The sequence below is a fragment of the Alosa alosa genome, chromosome 1 (assembly GCF_017589495.1).
Source record: "Alosa alosa isolate M-15738 ecotype Scorff River chromosome 1, AALO_Geno_1.1, whole genome shotgun sequence".
Classification (NCBI taxonomy): Eukaryota; Metazoa; Chordata; class Actinopteri; order Clupeiformes; family Clupeidae; genus Alosa; species Alosa alosa.
In genome coordinates this window covers 4,450,850-4,471,423 of record NC_063189.1, presented here as the reverse complement: position 1 = coordinate 4,471,423, position 20,574 = coordinate 4,450,850, and the positions used below count along the sequence as shown (strand labels likewise).

Genomic DNA, 20,574 nt, shown 5'->3' with positions numbered 1-20,574 from the left:
CGTCTACAACCAGTTCAGCACCATTCACTCTCAGAGGCATGGAGGCGTTTCTACACACACTAGTACTAATTATCTAGTCTTCAGTGGCATGGAGGCGTTTCTACACACACTAGTACTAATTATCTAGTCTTTTCATCATAAAGCGCAAACATCCACGTAGCTATTAAAAGCTGTACAGTATGTTGCTTGCAGTTTGCTTGGGGTTTTTTGTTGGGGGTCTGGTGTACACACTCAGTGGAGCCCCAGTGTGTCTGTCACGGCCTGAATAATTAACGCTGAGAGACGCGCACGCGCTGAGCTCTGGACGGTCTGGACTGTCTGATGTCTCAACGCGATAGCGACTTCCCTGAGACTGCTGGAATGGAGCAGGGAGGGTCTGTCTGAGTGTCCACGTCCCTGGTCTGGGAACGCTACGCTAGGTGCGCCCCTGTATTACCAATAACTGTGTTGCCACTACGCTAGAAGCGCCCCTGTATTACCAATAACTGTGTTGCCGCTATGCTAGGAGCGCCCCTGTATTACCAATAACTGTGTTGCCATATCAACTGTTGTCATATCACCCTATAGCTGTATCCTCCTGTCCTTTTGACAGGGGTCTGTGTATATGTTTATGCATGTGCATACTGCCTCATGGGTCTGTGTTTATGTTTATGCATGTTCATACTGCCTCTGTACCATGTCCAGGACTTTACCTGCGTTCATGTGAGTTCATTAAAAATGTGTAATAAGCTATGTGTTAGTATGGGATGAGTTCAAATATCAACCAGCAGGCGAACACCAGGTTACGTACTCCAGTATTGCAGACACAAGGCCATCAGACCAGTAGCAGCTCAGCAGCGCGGAGGCCTGTTAAGTGTGTTTTTGTTTGAACACATCATGTTTTGTGTCTGATCGTTTTCCCTCTCCCACTCCAGTGCTTTATACTGCATAATATAGAGATGATGCTCTTCATTTGAAGTAAGCTGCTTTTAGAGCAAGTGTTACTACATTACCAGTCAAGTGCCTTTTCCTCTTTCATAAGAGAGCCCATCATCCATACTTACAGTTCTTTAGCAAACCGCACGCAAATCCCAGGATTAATGCTGGAGCCGTCCCATTGGGTTGATGGATGGATTAGTGTTTCTATGAGATGTGTACCTTTTCACAGCAGCCAGTCCGTCTCCCTAGCGACCGCATTACCATGGGGACGGGCCTGATGGGCCACCGATTGGGCCTGGCCAGCACTGACTCCAGCAGATGCTGTTGTGTAAGTGACCGGTGTTACATCACTGGGCCGGACCGCTGGCAGGGGGGGAACGGCAGGTCAGCGCACGACTCCGAGGGAGAGTAGGGCCCGGTCCCGTTCAGCTGAGAGCCTGGACGCAGTGTGTCTGTGTGTGTCTGTGTGTGTCTGTGTGTGTCTGTGTGTGGCTGAGTCTGCTGAATGCTCTCACCGTCCGAACAGACCGTGGCCCATGAGAGGCATTTCAGTAATGTAACGTAACATGGACATGCTTATGCCCGGGAGGGGTCATTCTGAGAATTACGCTGAAGCCCTGTTGCTGTGTAATGCAGTGATGTCATAACGTATCTCTGCTTATTACTGCTGCCAGTACTGACACCCAGAGAGATCGTAGAGCAGCGCGGCTGGAAGGATTCTGTGTTGTGGTGTCCCAGAGGATCTCTGCTCATTTGTGTATTATTATTAATACACACTCCACACATGCTGTTCAGTATGGACGGACGGCAGATTACATTACATTGCATTACATTTGGCTGACGCATTTTTAACCAAAGCGACTAACAACATGGTGAACAGTTTAAGTTTTTAAAGCAATTCTAAAAGCATGATAAATGTCATTGATCCTGAAGAAAATGTTTGCATCCAGTATAGCTTTAATATGTTGTTCTATAGACTGGCATATTTTATGGCACAAACTTTAATGAATATCTCAAATCAAAGTAATGGCCACTTGGGTTCCATTAATGCTTGTGGCATAGCTTACTGGTGCTCCTGCAGTATTATGATACGACCACAGTGGGAAGTATTTAACATGAAAGCCATTCAGGAAGACATTTTGTTTTCATAGTCAAATAAGGTTTATTGTGAAACTCTGGTTCCTCGTGTACATTCATACAGTGGGACATGGTACATATTACATCACATTCATCCGCTATGTTTGCATACATGCATACATACATACACACACACACACATATGTACATACATACAATACATACATACATACAGTACATTCTATCAGAAATAACTGTCAAAGAACACAAACAGAACCTATGACAATGAAACAGCCTGCTAAATGTGCTGTGGTCAGATCCTGCTGTTAGAAAGTAATGATGAGGTCCTCTGACTCCTGCACTGGGCAGCGTTGGCCAGGGTAATGTTATAGACCTGAGCACCATTCTCCTGCTGCCCTGAATGCTCCTGCTGACACAAAGGCTGAGTTTCCTCCCTGTAGGATTTATGACCCTGCACTAACCGCTCGATGGTGCTTTATGCCCCCAACGTCGTCTTCCAGGCAGCGCTGCCACCGCTGACTTCAAGGCACCTAATCCTAAAACCTAACCCCAACCCTAACCTTAACCCATGCCTAACCCTAGTGCCTTCCAGGCAGCGCTGCCTTGAAGACAATGTTACGGGCATAAAACACCAAGAAACACCCTGACCACCCCATTGGGCCATGCTTGGTCCTGTCTCCTCCTCACTGACCACACCATGCTGCTGATCCCCTCTAGAGAGAAAGCTGAGTGCAACTAAAAGCCTCTGCTGAGTGTCACTAAAAACCCTGATAAATATCAAGATGATGCCTGTGCCCCAGTGCTTGGAGTCTCAATGCATCTCTCTCTCTCTCACACACACACACACACACTCCATTAAAGATGTGCTGAGGCAGTTTGCGTAAAGTGAGAACGCACTGCTCCTCAGCAAAGCCATTTAAATGGTGGAGTGTGTGTGTGTGTGTGTGTGTGTGTGTGTGTGTCCCACAGGGGTGATCACCAGCATGTAGATGTGTTATGATTCTCTAGACTGGACTCTAGTCTGTACGTAAAGATAATCTCCAGCTTAGAGATGTGTTATGATTCTCTACTCTAGTCATAAGGATGATCTCTAATGTGTTTTGTATGAAGTACCCTTTACACAAACTACACAAACCCTGTCCTGTAATTGCATGGACTAATTTTGGAGATGTACCCTGATAGTGAGTTATTCCATCACATAGCAATATCATCTCCTTTCAGCATCTCTCAGAATGGGTACCCAGAGTACTGCCCTGCACTTTAGACCTATTAATCAATAACAGAGTACTGCTCTAGTACGGCCCTGCACTTAGACCTATTAATCAATCTAAATCGTTCTAATGCAGACCTAGTATTCCAAAGCACAAAATGTGTTTTCTCCTGTAAACTGCATTTCGCTGAGCAGCAGAGTGTGTTTAAAATAGTCGTCCGGCCTCCATGTTGAGTTTGGCCAGGCCTGGCCCCTCAGGGGCAGCTGCAGATGATGATGAAATGTTGAATGCGCTTGGACTGCACTCATATGGAACTGTTTAGCTGTGGAGACCACTCTGTTTAGCATGGTAGTATTGTTTGTGCACTACTCTAAGGATACATTACAAGCAACATCCGTCTAGTCCCAGCCAGAAGTTCAGTTTCAGTGTCGTTGTTCAAAGCCAACAGCAAAATATACAGAGTAGACCCATCAAGTATAAGATAAACATTAGCTTGCATCATGCTTTAAGTTGGAACACCAAGAAAGATCAGAATTAAAACCTCTTACTTATGTAACAATAAATATTAAGTAGAAACAAAACAAAACATAAAATAAAAATATTTGTATTACATTCACTGAGAAGGCTATGAATAAAGGTTATCTATAAGCTAATAGCCAGTTCACAATGCACTCTTACTGTCTACTAGTGCATCCAAAGTCCAAAAAAATCCAAAATGATTCAACTACATATACATCTAAAGATCTAAAGAAAAAAAAAACAACTTTTCAAAAGGAATTAAAGGTATAGATGCAGGTGACAGCTTAGATAATGTGTTGTTGAGTTGATTAGTGTTTATTTTGTGTTTCAGGTCTAATCTGTGTTCTCACTACTGCTATCTGGGCAGCACCTTCTAAAGGTACAAATAACACACACACACAGCAAGTATAGGACATTTCAATCAAAAGCATATTTGTGCCATACATTCATTCAGCTAGTGGGCCAAGAGTTCTTTGGGAAAGCTTTTTTTCTTCATAACAAAACTCTTTAAATATACAGTGCAAAACAATGTGTGCATGGGATCAAAAGTGATTCAACCGGCATCAGGCTGAGCTCGCAATATATACAATAACTACAGACTATACACGTCGGATAAGGCATGTTATGTATGACGGCAACCCCCTACTGAAGCCTACAGACTTTTGCGCGGCAGCTGTTCCTAGCTGTTGTTTCATGAACACTCGCCAGTTCCAAGCGCACTACGATTGAGTTTGGTTTGCATTTGATATGTAAGCGCGTAGACAACAAAAGCCATCTTACAACGATCATCCGCATGGATGGAGATGCCAAATCAACATCAGGGAACTGAATTACGCGCTTTCATTGAATGAATTAAACGTAGCCCTTGTGATAAAAAAGAGCGACAGAATGATAGACATTTGTACAAAACGAAACATTACGGCAGGACTTCGGCGATTCTTGTATGCGTGACATGACGGCGTCAACAGCAGCGTTACGCACTTTGCTTCGGCCACTGAATTTGCTTGACGCAGGTACTGCAGTCTATACGCACCCACCTCACGAGTTCTCAAACAAGAACACATCGGGCACCGATGGTGCTGACGGTGAATCCAGCGATGCATCAAATGATAATATTTCACTGCATGGCTCTAAACAAAGACATCGCTCATGACTATTTCAAGCTCTATGACCAAACCGTTGGCAGACCGACACGGAAAGGCAGACGTGGTTGCTCTAAATGTTAAAGCAGCCAACCGAGGACATCATCTACTGTAAAAGCGCTGATTTATAAATAGTTGTTATGTTGTTCGTTGTAAAGCGAACCTACATCACTTGTGCAAATGCACAACTCGAGTGACACGTGATGCTCCATCATAAAAGCATCCTAAGTACTACCGAAACGCACTGATTTGTAATTTCAGTGTCGTGTAGTGGTCCTTGGTATGGAGAAAGGAGCACTGAACATTCTGGGGCAGTTGTGGACTATCTGTTAAATGATTCAATAGTGAGTCAATGCACATTTTAGAGGTATTGCACACCGTCTCAACTCCACAGAAATAGTAGACTATCCCTAAATTGACACTGAAATTAATAATGTAAACAATACATTCGGAGGAGGGGAGGGGGAACAAAACTGCATGATGAAGATAAAGAAATAGTTAATTTAGTCCAGTCCGCCCAGTGCGCTGTTGTCTTCTCTAGCATTCTTTATCTAAACTGCACAGCAAACACACGCCCACCGCACCCCACTCCAAGATCATGCGTTTGCCCAAAATAGATCTCTCAAGTGCATTGCCTGCGCCAACGCGCGGGAGCACTAGCTGCTTGTTCAAACAAAGACAGGGTGCGAGACACGCGGGAAACGGGAGGAGAAAAGGAGGCCAAGTGTCTGTCTGCTCATCAAGGCCTAAATGTGGAACTAGGCCACCTGGAGCTAGACGCCGCGTGGAGGAGATAACGAGAGCATCTTGTTCAAAAAACGCTGACGGAAAACTAGCGTTGGCCCTCTCATACCCCCAGCATTGTGCACCAGCAGCTACTCATTTTGCCAGCAATGAGCAACACACACACATACACACACACACATACACACACTGACAATTAGCACAACACAGCTGTGATTGTCACCTCAGAGGCCACATAATTGACCGAGATGAAGTGCTTCAGTCATTAAAAACCTTCTCTACTTCCTAAATCATTTATGAGACCTTATGATAACCTTAGCCATTTAAGACCTTTGATAACCTTAGGTCCTTAGCCACTGATTAAGATCTTTGTAAGATGTGTACAAGCCTTTCCTTAAAGGTTTAGTATTGCCACCTCTACCACTGCCTGTGATGTAGGGGTTAATTAGATAGCAGCTGCGATGCTAGAAAAGCTTAAAAGCAAGTTCTAAACTGTACAGGTCCTGTCACATTGTTCATAAAAAGGCCTTTTGTACACAAGTAAGTATGTTAAAAGCTCAAGTTTAAAAAGAATCCACCATCTTTGTGCATGGCGAGAGGTCCTCAAGTCATCCAGGACACAGATGTTTTTAGTGCCTGTAGATGTTGTTGTTGTTGTTGAATACATTCTGAGGGACGGAGTGACAGCGAGGTCAGGGGTCAGTGTTGGCAGGCCATGGCGAGGTCAGGCGGTGACAGGCGGACGGACACCCTCTCCTCTCCTGTCTGTCCCTCGGGAGACGAGAACGCCACTGGAGTGAGGCATGCTGGGATGCCTGAGACACGTCATCTTGACTCTTTCGCTCCTCACTCCTCGTGTCAAACTATTCCATCATACATCACACCTGCCCTCTGCGTCCCATCATGCATCACACCTGCCCTCTGCATCCCATCATGCATCACACCTGCCTCCTCTGTCTGCTGATAGCATGTCGTCCCGTCACCAGAGAAGCTGGCTCTAGTAACGTGGAAAAGAAACGCAGCTCATGCACCCTGTGCATCAGCATCAACATATCACAGAGGCCGAGTCTAATAACATAAATTAACCCAGAAATATGCCCAGTTCCTACACTGTGCAGCTTTATATTCATAGAAAACAGAACCAGTCAGAACCAGTCCGAGTGACTTCTCTCCCTCTGTGTGTTCTGTGTTGAGAGAATCTCACAAGGAGAAGAGCGCTTTTCCCTTCATCCTGCACTCTCCTCCTCTCGTCTCCTCCTCTCCTCTGCTCTCCTCTCCTCTCTCCTCCTCTCCTCTCCTTCTCTCTCTCCTCTGCCTCTCACTCGTAGTAGGTAGCGTGCGTGGTGGAGGAGGATGTTGTTGCCGTAATTCTCCCCAGCTGGACGACCGGTCTCCTGCCCCTGCGCTTGGCCCTGAGTAGTGGCCCCCTGAGAGTCCAGCGCTCCTCCCCAGACAGAAGCCAGTTCTGGGCCACTTCTGGTGCTGATCTGGCCCAGAGCCCAAACTGCTGTCTAGAAGCTGTACTTCCAATCAGCAGAAAACAAAGCTGCACAAATAAGCACAGGGGCCCGTGGGGGGGCTCAGCTCACTGATGCAGCAAAGCGGCAGAAAGCATCTCTCTGTAGTCAGTTCAGCAAGAGACAGGCCAGCAGCAGAAGAGCAGAAGAAGACAGAAACACACACAGCTTGGTTTAGCAGACTACCAGCTCACACACACACACACACACACACACAGCATGGTTTAGCAGACTACCAGCTCACACACACACACACACACACACACACACACACACAGCATGGTTTAGCAGACTACCAGCTCACACACACACACACACACACACACACACACACACACACACAGCATGGTTTAGCAGACTACCAGCTCACACACACACACACACACACACACACACACACCACACACACACACACACACACACAGCATGGTTTAGCAGACTACCAGCTCACCAACGACAGGGCGAGTGTGTGTGGGCGGCTCTTTGAAGTTCTCAGGAGGAAATAAATAAATAAATAAATAAATAAATAAATAAATATGTGTACAGAGAAACGAGTTCTGCCAAACCAGCATGGAGAGCGACCTTCATGTGTAGCTGAGGTGGGCTGTTAAAGAGGGATGGGGGAGGGTTTGTGGAATGAGGAGGAGGAGGAGGAAGGATGAGGTAGGAGGAAGAGGAGGGTGCGCTCGTCCGACTACTTGAGCTTGACGGGCCAGGGGAGGCAGGTGCGGAGTCCGAGCATGGAGGAGAAGACGATGGTGGGCCGGTGGCGCTTGAAGCGCAGGCCCTTCTTCAGCCGCTGGGTGTTCTCAGCAGCGTAGAGCTCCCCCTGCTGGGCGGCGCTGGAGATGCGTCCCACCAGCTCCCCGTGCACCACGGCCTCCTGCTCCTGCTGCACGAACACCTCCCGCAGCTCCTCCAGCCGCCGCTCCATCTCGCGGATCACGCGCTGGCGCTCCTCCACCTCCAGGAGGCGACGGCGGGCCACCTCGAACTCCATGCTGCAGCTGGGTGTCACCAGCTTGGACGAGGGCGCCGTGGTGGAGGTCGAGGGCGGCTCGGAGCCGGATGCCGCCGGGCCCAGGCGCTTGAAATCGCCCAGGGAGACGGAGCGACGCGTCGGGGTGGTGGCACGGGGCACGGCCAGGCTGCTGGACGAACACACTCCATGGGGCTCTGGGTCCGGCTGCTCTTGGTTCTGCTCCAGGTTCTGTTCCAGGTTCTGATCACTCTCCAGGTTCTGGTTCTGGTCACTCTCCAGGTTCTGGTCACTCTCCAGGTTCTGGTCAGCTGGTTCGGTCTCTGCATTTGGATTGCTACGGTCAGCTCTGGTCTGCTCACCCTTCCTCTCATGTCCCTTCATCATGCTGCTGCTGCTCTGCTCCTCCTCTCTCTGCTCCTCTCCTCTCCTCTCTGCTCCTCTCCTCCTCTGCTCCTCTCTGCTCCTCTCCTCTCCTCTCTGCTCCTCTCCTCCTCTCTGCTCCTCTCTTCTCTCTCCCGGGCGCCTGGCTCTGTTTGCCTTTGTCTCTCTCCTCTCCTCCTCTCTCTGCTCTTCTCCTCTCCTCTCCCGGGTGCCGCTAGAGCAAAGGAACTGGATCTGTTTGCCTTTGTATCACTCCTCTCCTCCTCTCTTTGCTCTCCTCCTCCTTCTCTCCTCTCCTCCTCTCTCAGCGTGTGAGAGAGCGCTGCTGCTGCTGCTGCTGATGATGATGATGATGATGGCACAGGCGTGTGTTGTCCGCGAGCTCCTCCATTCATTAATAAGAGATCGTGAGAGCCTGCCTCACGAGCAGCAGCCCTCCTGCTACACCATTGGCTGCCTGGCGTATGACTGCATTGCCGGCTGATTGGCTGACCGCCTGCTATGCCGCCGCCCTCCCGCTGGAGCCACCCGTACCGTTCAGGCTGCGCTTACACAACACGCACAGAGGACGCAGAAGACGACAGAAATCCCTCGCTTCCTCCTATCCTCTCCTCTGCTTGTCTGTGTGCACTCTCTCTGCATCGGTGTGATTTTGTTCCCTCTCTCTCTCTGTCTCCTCCCTTTTTCTCTCTCTCTCTCTCTCTCTCTCTCTCTCACACACACAGCTTACCCTGCTCCCTCCCAAACAGGTTGCCTATGGCAACGCAGTTCTGACATCAGATGGTTAGTGGGAGGGAGGGATGCTGAACAGATTTAGTCTCTTTCTCTCTTACACACACACACTCTCTCTCTCTCTGACACACATTCTATTGCTCTCTCTCTCTTACACACACACACTCTCTCTCTCTCACACACACACATTCTATTGCTCTCTTTCTCTCACACACACACTCTCTATGCTCTCTCTTTCTCTCTCACACACACTCTCTCTATGCTCTCTCTCATACACACACTGTAGCTTTCTTTCTCTCTCTCTCACACACACTCTATCACTTTCTCTCACACACACACTCTTTATCGCTCTCTTTCTCTCTCACACACACACACTCTCTCTATCACTCTCTCACACACACTCTCTTTATTGCTCTCTCTCTTTCTCACATAAACATTCCTGTCACTCTCTCTCTCTCTCTCACACACTCACACACACACACACACCTCCTACTGTTTTGTATTGTACTGGCCCATATCCCGTGTTTATTGCTCTCTCTAACTCTACAGTTTTTCTCGATTGCTTTAATGCTTGCGTCAACTCTGACATCACGTTGTCAAAACAGTTACAGTTTTTCTTGATTGCTTTGATGCAGCAGTCAACTCAAACTCCACATTTTCAAAACAGTTAACACACAGGCCAAAACAGTCACACTCATGGTCAAAGTGACACATTTTGCCTGCAAAAGACTCTAACACTCTAAATAGTTAAAACACATAGCAAAAGCAGATTTTGCCTTCAAACAACACATCCTGTCGTCAAATCACTGTGTGATTTCAATCAATCATTACACACTGGACAACAAAATTTCTTTCTCATTTTTCTGGTATCAGAAAAAAACTGTGAAAAAACAAAATGTACTGAATAAAAAATAATGTATTCATTCCTCCCAAGATGTAACTGTCGTTAACATGTAAGACCTACAGTAAACACCTAGGCAAGACAAATTTCATTGAACTACAACTTGTCATTTTTCATCGTAACAGTCCTACAGTAAACACCTTTTGTACTGTTTTCTTCACCAAATAGGCGATACAGTGATACAGTACTTTGTCTAAGTGTGCATCCATACTTCCATACTTGCAAATAGCAACACAGAACAGACATGGCATCTCATAAGTATAATGAACAGACATGGCATCTCATATGCATAATGAATGATTGCTGATTGAAGAATTGTGCACAGGAGTTTCACACAGGTGTATAAGAGATTCAGACTTATGCAAGGAATCTATACCACCTGTGAAAATATGTTTTCCAATAGAGTTTGGGGTTTTTGAATGACACCTGTGTTAACTGTTTTGCAAAAGGGTGTGAAAAATGTGTGAACCCAATGAAAATGTGTGAACACATTCGCAAGAGATGACCTCTGCTGTGCAAAGAAAGTGTTCATGAAGACCAGGTGGATCCCAGTTTCTTTAAGCAGGTCATAGCAATCAAGAAAAACTGTATTGAAATAGACCTACAGTAAACACCTAGATTTTGTACTGTTTTCTTCACCAAATAGGAAATACAGTACTTTCTCTAAATGTGCCTTAGATTTATACTTGCAAATAGTAACACAGAACAGACATGGCATCTCTTATGCATAATGAATGATTGCTAATTGAAGAATTGTGCAAATGAGACTCACACATTGACATTACAAGTTCATTATCCTGCAATATCTACTAGCTGGGAATACATGCATTCCCATTTGTTTCACACAGTTAATCCAGTGGAGTTTGGAGTCTTTGTACGAGAACTGTGTTAAATGATTTGAAAAAGGATATGAAACATGAGTTAAACTAATGAAAATGTGTTAAATCATTTGCAAGAGATGACTTCTGCTCTGCTAAGAAGGTGAAGATCAAGATCAAGTGGATCCAAGTTTCATTAAGTGCATCAACGCAATCGAGAAAAACTTTTCATTTCTTTCCTTCCTTCCTTCTACTTTCTCTGTGTGTCTTGTCTTTTCTCTAACTATATAGCTAACTCCCCCATTTCCATAGTGTTGCCTGGCAGCTCACCTGAGACCTGATTTATTGCGTTCTATTTTTGGGAAGCTGCTTCCTGATCCCTCCTGCCCCAGCGGTTGCTAAGTAACCGACTCTGGTGTGGTGATGAAGAGCCTGAATGAGACACACAGGTAAAGAAGGATGTGGGGGTGGGGCTGTCACAGGCTAGCGGGCTGGTGGTGGGATGGTGTATGTGTATCTGTGTGTGTGTGTGGTGCTCTTTGCAGGCTAGGATTGATAAAAGTACCATTTCCTGATATAGCTCAATCTCAAACAAGCAAACACACATACACACACACGGCACATGTCAGGAGGGGGAGGAGGTGGATCATTTTTCCCAGACCTAATCAGCCGAAGAGCTGGCACTCATCCATCAAACGTGACAGTCCTCTCCATCGGCCTCCTGCCCAAACACAGCCTGGGTTCCATCACTACAGTAATAAGGGTTGTCGGGGGAGACGATTATAGGCCCGTGTTCTAGAACGCCACGGTTAGCCAATCAACTGAGAGCACCAAAACCCATTAGGGGGAAGGTTTAGAGTTCCATCACGGCCGTGGCAGGGTTTGGGTTAGACAGGTAGAGGGACGTTAGCTCAGATCCACTCATTTAGTCTATCCCTGCTTGTCTTACCAAATATCCCTGCTTTCCACACAGCTATCGATTGGGATACAGATGCCCATGCTCTACTGGAGACCAGACATCCTGTGTGTGTGTGTATGTGGGGGTATGGTGGTGTGGTGTGGTGTGTGTGTCTAGATGAGAGAGAGAGAGAGAGAGAGAGAGAGAATGTGTGTGTTTGCGGTGTTTGATGTTTTTTGAAAATAACTACTTTTAAAAGCTTTATTCTGTGGGGAGTGACAACAATTAGAGAATAGAAAGAGAGAAAGTGGTTGTGTGTGTGTGTGTGTGTGTGTGTGTGGGTGTGTGTGCACATGCTTTTATCTCCTAACTTTACATCAGCGATGACAGGAAGCACTTCTACTTCAATGATCCATCCATCCAGTGACAGCGCATCACTGGCTCTGTGTAGTGCAAAGGAGTCGTATTGCTCCCATTGGCTGGACAGGACTGCTAGTGGACAATGAGAGCTTTGTGGTTGAGCAGGGAAAATTGTGTTTGACTGAACAGGACTGCTAATGAAAGCTTCCTGGACGAGGGGCGTAGTTTTAGGTGTTTGGCTGGACAGGACTGCTAGTGAGATTGTCCTGGACCAGGGGGGCAGTTGAGGTGTGTGTGGGGGGTAGTTAAGGTGTGTGTGGGGGGTAGTTGAGGTGTGTGTGTGTGTGTAGGGGGTTTGGTCCAGGCTTCTGGGATCAGTGGGTTATACAACACACACTTCAGAGAAGTGTCCATCCGCTGACCTGGAGTCAGATGGCCCCTGAGCGCTTTGAGCTTTCAAACAGCAACACCAACTGCACACACACACACACTTCAGCACAGGCTGCCAGAGCAGGACAGTAGCAGACACACACACTCACACATTTCAGCACCACATGCCAGGGCAGGGGAGTAGCGTACGCGTGCACACACACATCCAGCACAGCCAGCCATGCAAGGGCACACAAACACACACACACACACACACACACACCCTGAAATAATGGCCAAAATCTCTGATGGGATGAGCTCTTCTCTGCCCCTGATGGGCCACAATAACCGAGATTGGAAATGCATTATAGCATTAGAGGCATTCTCACATATCAGATATCATGATCACACACACACACACACACACACACACTTACAGGCAGACACTCTCACACACGCACACAGGCACAAACACTCACACACACATCCTGTGTGTGTGTATGTGGGGATATGGTGGTGTGGTGTGTGTGTCTAGATGAGAGAGAGAGAGAGAGAGAGAGAGAGAGAGAGAATGTGTGTGTTTGATGTTTTTTGAAAATAACTACTTTTAAAAGCTTTATTCTGTGGGGAGTGACAACAATTAGAGAATAGAAAGAGAGAAAGTGGTTGTGTGTGTGTGTGTGTGTGTGTGTGTGGGTGTGTGTGCACATGCTTTTATCTCCTAACTTTACATCAGCGATGACAGGAAGCACTTCTACTTCAATGATCCATCCATCCAGTGACAGCGCATCACTGGCTCTGTGTAGTGCAAAGGAGTCGTATTGCTCCCATTGGCTGGACAGGACTGCTAGTGGACAATGAGAGCTTTGTGGTTGAGCAGGGAAAATTTGAAGTGTTTGACTGGACAGGACTGCTAATGAAAGCTTCCTGGACGAGGGGGGTAGTTTTAGGTGTTTGGCTGGACAGGACTGCTAGTGAGATTGTCCTGGACCAGGGGGGCAGTTGAGGTGTGTGTGGGGGGTAGTTAAGGTGTGTGTGGGGGGTAGTTGAGGTGTGTGTGTGTGTGTAGGGGGTTTGGTCCAGGCTTCTGGGATCAGTGGGTTATACAACACACACTTCAGAGAAGTGTCCATCCGCTGACCTGGAGTCAGATGGCCCCTGAGCGCTTTGAGCTTTCAAACAGCAACACCAACTGCACACACACACACACTTCAGCACAGGCTGCCAGAGCAGGACAGTAGCAGACACACACACTCACACATTTCAGCACCACATGCCAGGGCAGGGAGTAGCTGTGACGCTGCACACACACATCCAGCACAGCCAGCCATGCAAGGGCACACAAACACACACACACACACACACACACCCTGAAATAATGGCCAAAATCTCTGATGGGATGAGCTCTTCTCTGCCCCTGATGGGCCACAATAACCGAGATTGGAAATGCATTATAGCATTAGAGGCATTCTCACATATCAGATATCATGATCACACACACACACACATACACTTACAGGCAGACACTCTCACACACGCACACAGGCACAAACACACACACAGGTAGACACTCACACCACAAACACACACTCACACACAGAAAGGCACTGAGTGAAAGCAGTGCTGAAAACTCACTCTCAATCCCTCATCAAACAGCGGTTCATCTCTACATGCTCTCATAAACCCCCTCAGTGCAGATTAGTTTAATCTGTGCGTTCGCTACCAGGGAGAACGGCCTCTGTGTGTGTGTGTGTGTGTGTGTGTGTGTGTGTGTGTGTGTGTGTGTGATGCAAGGAGCAGAGATTGGACAGTAGCTGCCAAATAGAGACCATTACATCACACTTGTGTGTATTTGAGTATCTGCTGTGTGTGTGTGTGTGTGTGTGTGTGTGTGTGTGTGTGTGTGTGTGTGTGTGTGTGTGTGTGTGTGTAAAGGAGACCAGGACCACAGCTGGTGCCGAGCACGTAACCCAGAGGAGATGTCGAGAAGGGATGATGACGGAGCTTTGGGATGACAAGGCCCTCCAAACACACCCTGATTAAAACCTCTGCAGTTCACTCATGGTGAGCGTCAGTAATGGTGACTCTCCAAAAGTCATTTACACTTTTACCCCCCCGCCCCCAGTAGAGTGTCATAGTGCCGTGTCGGTGGTGACTCCAAACCCCGCCCCCAGTAGAGCGTCATAGTGCCGTGTCGGTGGTGACTCCAAACCCCGCCCCCAGTAGAGCGTCATAGTGCCGTGTCGGTGGTGACTCCAAAAACCGCCCCCAGTAGAGCCATAGTGCCGTGGTCGGGTGGTGACTCCAACCAAACCCCCAGTAGAGCGTCATAGTGCCGTGTCGGTGGTGACGGTGACGGTCTCTGTCCTGCAGCGCCTCATGAAAGCTCCGCTAGTGACATCTCTTAGCAGTCTGCCAAACACATCTCTGGATACGCAACAAGACAGGTTACAGGACGTGTGTGTCTGCTTGTGTGTGAGCCAGGGCAGATGACCTCAGAGGACGTGGTCACACACGCAGCCAAAGAGTTGAATTCTTTTCTCTTTCCCATTCACTCCTGTCCCTGTGGAACTCAGGAACAGGAATCTAATGTCCCCCCATACACACACACACCTAAATACAGCCTCAGACCTGCTCCTGTTTATTTCGATTGAGGAGGGAGACTCTATGCGCTGCGTCGCGACGTGAGCCATCTTTGGCGTTGAACTCTGGGTAATTCGATCAGGCTGCCCAGTGGCCGTGACTTTCAGGGTCCTGTCAGCTAACAGCTAATGATTCTCATTTCAGTAGACGTGCGATCGATAGCTGGAGCCAGCCTGCCAACTGGCCGAGCCAGGAAACGAGTTTACTGCATTGTGGGGGTATGTCTGCTAATTATCCGGCAAACTGAGTGTGTGTGACAGAGTGAGGGAGACAGAATGGAAAGAAAACAAAGTGTGTGTGTGTGTGTGTGTGAAAAGAAAAATGTAGTGTAATGTAATGCAGGGCTGTATGAGTCAGTGGAAAAGTACTACAGGAATAAGGGGGTTGGCATAATGCAGAGGTCATCTGTAACACAGGTTTGGATGGTTAGCACAGCTCCCCCAGGATGTAATGCAGGTTAGCATGGTTAGCATAGTGCAGGTTAGCATGATTAACATAGCTCCCCCAGGATGTTATGCAGGTTAGCATGGTTAGCATTGCTCCCCCAGGATGTAATGCAGGTTAGCATAGCTCCCCCAATATGTAATGCAGGTTAGCATTGCTTCGCCAGGATGTTGCTAGGTTACGGGGACGCTGGCGAGACACGCTGCCCGGCCTGGCATCATGTTTTTGTTTGTTTTATGTAATGTTCGTAATTTTATGTAATGTCATGTTTATTTTTTTTATTGGTTTGTCTAGCTAAATGTTTTCCCTATTTATTTACGCTTGTTTTGATAGTTTTCGTGGTTATTCTTAGTACTTTTTTACTGCTTCTGGTCGGCTGAAACGCCGCTGACGCTTTGTCCATTGGGAGCTTGCTGTGGCTAGCTTTTGCCCTAGCTGGGCATCGGACGCCCTTCCATCCATCCGCGGAGCCGTGCTGCACTTCACCGTCTGGTCGAGGGGATCTCTCGGGTCAGCTGGACCTGGGCTACTCTGCGGAGATCTGCCGCGGACCGCCGAGCTGTTGCTGACTCCGATATGAGCTGCCATGCCAACTGCAGACTAGCTTTTTTTGGCCTAGCTGTGGGGAGCTGCGGTCTCATCGGAGTAACAGACGGTCGCTGTTAGAAGTCCACCGAAGTTAGATCTACACGACGCCCACTACTTCAGACTGTGCTTCCAGTGATCTCCAGACTGCAGTCTACAAGGCCTAACGCCAACGTGATCTCCAAACTGCCAGTGAATTCACTGGGTTGATCATTTGCTATCGTTAAAGAACTTTGTTGGCATATCGGTTGTGAAGACACTCTGTGCAGTTTTCACGGATCACCATTGCCCTTGACATTTTCAGCTGGTTTGGAAATTGGACTAATTTTAACATCACCTTCCCTTTTTAAATATATTTTCTTTTCTTTTTTTCACTTTTTTATTTGTTTATTTGTTTTGTTGTCTGTCTTATATGTCTTGGTGTCACGGGTACGCCAGCTTACGACCGCCTTCCATCCAGCATTTTTTGTATTTGTTATTTTTAAATGTATTTGTCATGTCTTGATGTCATGGGCACGCTTTTACGACTACGCCTCCATCCGGCATCGCTTTTGTCTTGTTTATATGTGTCATGTTTGTTGGAGCTTTGGTTGCACTATGTGCATGTTAAAACGCGCTTTAAAAATAAAACTGACTTGACTTGACTAATGCAGGTTAGCACAGCTCCCCCAGGATGTAATGCAGGTTAGCATAATGCAGGTTAGCATGGTTAACATAATGCAGGTTAGCATGGTTAATCTGCTCCCCCAGGATGTAATGCAGGTTAGCATGGTTAGTCTGCTCCCCTAGGATGTAATGGAGGTTTGCATGTACTCCGGTCTGTACCATGATGGGGCATCTGTGGCCTACTGGTTAGGGAATTGGACTTGTGACCAAAGTCTCAAACTCCATGATATATTATCAAATTCATAGTCTGTATATGGCCAAGTCCATGATTTTAATTCATAGTTTGTATATGGCGAAGTGCATGATTTTGAACCCAATACACTTTTGGTCTAGCAAATTCAGCATATTGATCCTCTTGGTCCTCCAGGGTTTCGCTAGAATGAAACCACAGGACTCCTCTGCTATGAGGTTCGCCATTTTATCTGAATTCATTTAGCCAGATGTGTCACTAAACCAAGTACTTCAAACGTGAAATAGACTGGACCTAGTAATGTTACCTAGTCAGTAGCCTAGGTGTGCTGGGTACCTAGTCAGTGGTCTGGGTCTGGATGTGCTGGGTACCTAGTCAGTTGTCAGGATGTGCTGGGTACCTAGTCAGTGGTCTGGGTGTGCTGGGTACCTAGTCAGTTGTCTGGGTGTGCTGGGTACCTAGTCAGTAGTCTAACTGTGCTGGGTACCTAGTCAGTGGTCTGGGTACCTAGTCAGTAGTCTGGGTGTGCTGCTGGGTACCTAGTCAGTTGTCTGGGTGTGCTGGGTACCTAGTCAGTAGTCTGGGTGTGCTGGGTACCCAGTCAGTAGTCTGGGTGTGCTGCTGGGTACCTAGTCAGTAGTCTGGGTGTGCTGCTGGGTACCTAGTCAGTTGTCTGGGTGTGCTGGGTACCTAGTCAGTTGTCTGGGTGTGCTGCTGGGTACCTAGTCAGTAGTCCGCGTGCTGGGCACCCAGTCAGTAGTCTGGGTGTGCTGCTGGGCACCTAGGGGTCAGTAGTCTGGGTGTGCTGTTGGGTACCTGGGGTCAGGCTGGTCTGGGTGCCGCTTGGCACCTAGTCAGTTGTCTGGGTGTGCTGGGTACCTAGTCAGTTGTCTGGGTGTGCTGTGTGGCCTGGTGGAGAAGTGGAAACTGTGTTTGATGGACTTGGGTGATGGAGGTGGTTTGGGTGATGGAGGTGGTGTGGGTGATGGAGGTGGTGTGGGTGATGGTGATGGAGGTGGTGTGGGATGGAGGTGGTGTGGGATGGAGGTGGTGTGGGTGATGGAGGTGGTGTGGGTGATGGAGGTGGTGTGGGGGATGGAGGTGGTGTGGGGAGCAGTAATTGCTTTTGTGCACTATCACAATACACCCCTCTCTCCCCTGGCCAGTCCCCAGCATCAGTAGTGCTGCACAGTGGTGGCTCTGAGCCAAGAGCTGTTTACATGCAGAGATGTGTGTGTGTGTGTGTGTGTGTGTGTGTGTGTGAGGGAGTGAGATAGAGAGATCTGTTTACATGCAGCAGAGGACGTGTGTGTGTGTGTGTGTGTGTGAGGGAGTGAAATAGAGAGATCTGTTTACATGCAGCAGAGGACGTGTGTGTGTGTGTGTGTGTGTGTGTGTGTGTGTGTGTGTGTGTGTGTGAGGGAGTGAGATAGAGAGATCTGTTTACATGCAGCAGAGGACGTGTGTGTGTGTCTCTCAGGGAGTGAGATAGAGTATGAAAGAATCAGAGAAAGGAGAGAAGAGATGGAAGAGAAGAGATGGAAGAGAGTGGTGAAGAGATGGAAGAGAGTGGTGAAGAGAGAGAGATGGAAGAGAGAGTGGTGAAGAGATGGAAGAGGAAGAGGAAGAGATGGAAGAGGAAGAGATGGAAGAAGAGTGGTGAAGAGATGGAAGAGGAAGAGGAAGAGATGGAAGAGAAGAGTGGTAAAAAGAGAGATGGAAGAGAAGAGTGGTAAAAAGAGAGATGGAAGAGAAGAGTGGTGAAGAGAGAGAGATGGAAGAGAAGAGTGGTGAAGAGAGAGATAGAACAGGGGAGAGTAGTAGAAAGAGAGAGAGAGATGGAAGAGAAGAGTGGTAAAAAGAGAGATGGAAGAGAAGAGTGGTGAAGAGAGAGAGATGGAAGAGAAGAGTGGTGAAGAGAGAGAGATGGAAGAGAAGAGTGGTAAAATGGAATGGAAGAGAAGAGTGGTGAAGAGAGGAGATGGAAGAGAAGAGGGTGGAGGATGGAAGAGAAGAGTGGTGAAGAGAGAGATGGAAGAGAAAGTGGTGAAGAGAGGTGAAGAGTGGTGAAGAGAGAGAGATGGAAAGAAGAGTGGTGAAGAGAGAGAGATGGAAGTGGGTGAAGAGAGGAGATGGAAGAGAAGAGTGGTGAAGAGAGATAGAACAGGGGAGAGTAGTAGAAAGAGAGAGAGAGATGGAAGAGAAGAGTGGTGAAGAGAGAGAGATGGAAGAGAAGAGTGGTGAAGAGAGAGAGATGGAAGAGAAGAGTGGTAAAAAGAGAGATGGAAGAGAAGAGTGGTGAAGAGAGAGAGATGGAAGAGAAGAGTGGTGAAGAGAGAGAGAGATGGAAGAGAAGAGTGGTGAAGAGAGAGATGGAAGAGAAGAGTGGTGAAGAGAGAGATGGAAGAGAAGAGTGGTGAAAGAGAGAGATGGAAGAGAAGAGTGGTGAAGAGAGAGAGATGGAAGAGAAGAGTGGTGAAGAGAGATGGAAGAGAAGAGTGGTGAAGAGAGATGGAAGAGAAGAGTGGTGAAGAGAGAGATGGAAGAGAAGAGTGGTGAAGAGAGAGATGGAAGAGAAGAGTGGTAAAAAGAGAGATGGAAGAGAAGAGTGGTGAAGAGAGAGAGATGGAACAGGGGAGAGTAGTAGAAAGAGAGAGAGATGGAAGAGAAGAGTGGTGAAGTAAGTACTGTAGGGGCTTGAGACCATGAGCTGCCGAGCGAGAGCAGGCACATCCGGGCGTCCTGTGTGTTTTATAAAAGTGGAGGGTGTGAACGCAGACACTGAGCAGGGAGTGTGTGTGTGTGTGTGTGTGTGTGTGTGTGTGTGGACATGGAAAGAGTGGGTTATGTAACAAAATACTGCAGTGAGGTAAAGGTAGGCAAATGTGTGTGTGTGTGAGAGTGAATTTGTGTTTCTTCCCAGCGCTTGATCTTTACTTGGATTAGACAACAAAGCGGAGCTCTCTCTCTCTCTCTTTGATGGGCACTTTTAAGTGGGGCTGCCCTGTGTGTGATCTCAATGTAATACAGCTGTACACACACACACCTTGGCCTTGCGCTGGCATAACGGACCCCCACACGTCAAGGTGTGTGATACTGCCACACTCAGCAGCAATCTGCTCTGAGGAAACTGGCGCAGCGCTGTAGCTGCTCCACAACAGCATCTCTCCTCTCTCACAGAGCTGCTCCACAAAAGCATCTCTCCTCTCTCACAGAGCTGCTCCACAACAGCATCTCTCCTCTCTCTCACAGAGCTGCTCCACAACAGCATCTCTCCTCTCTCTCACAGAGCTGCTCCCACAACAGCATCTCTCCTCTCTCACAGAGCTGCTCCACAACAGCATCTCTCCTCTCTCTCACAGAGCTGCTGTACTCCACAACAGCGTCTCTCCTCTCTCACAGACAGCACCTGGGCAAGTGCAGTGGCATGACATTCAGACATCCTCCTGGTGACGA

At 47.8% G+C, this 20,574-nt stretch overlaps 1 protein-coding gene across 1 annotated transcript; it reads right to left on the bottom strand.

Annotated features, from left to right (window-relative positions):
- Positions 1-2,055: 2,055 nt before the first annotated feature.
- LOC125294164 lies at positions 2,056-9,134 on the bottom strand. Its single transcript, XM_048242584.1, has 2 exons — positions 7,601-9,134; positions 2,056-7,251 (listed from the first exon to the last, which is right to left on the bottom strand). Exon 1 carries the CDS (start codon positions 8,513-8,515, stop codon positions 7,844-7,846), a length of 672 nt encoding a protein of 223 aa, XP_048098541.1. The 5' UTR covers positions 8,516-9,134; the 3' UTR covers positions 2,056-7,251; positions 7,601-7,843.
- Positions 9,135-20,574: the final 11,440 nt, after the last annotated feature.

What these genes read in the sequence shown, in the direction of transcription:
- LOC125294164 (XM_048242584.1), bottom strand. Translation starts at nt 8,515, where the DNA reads ATGATGAAGGGACATGAGAGGAAGGGTGAGCAGACCAGAGCTGACCGT.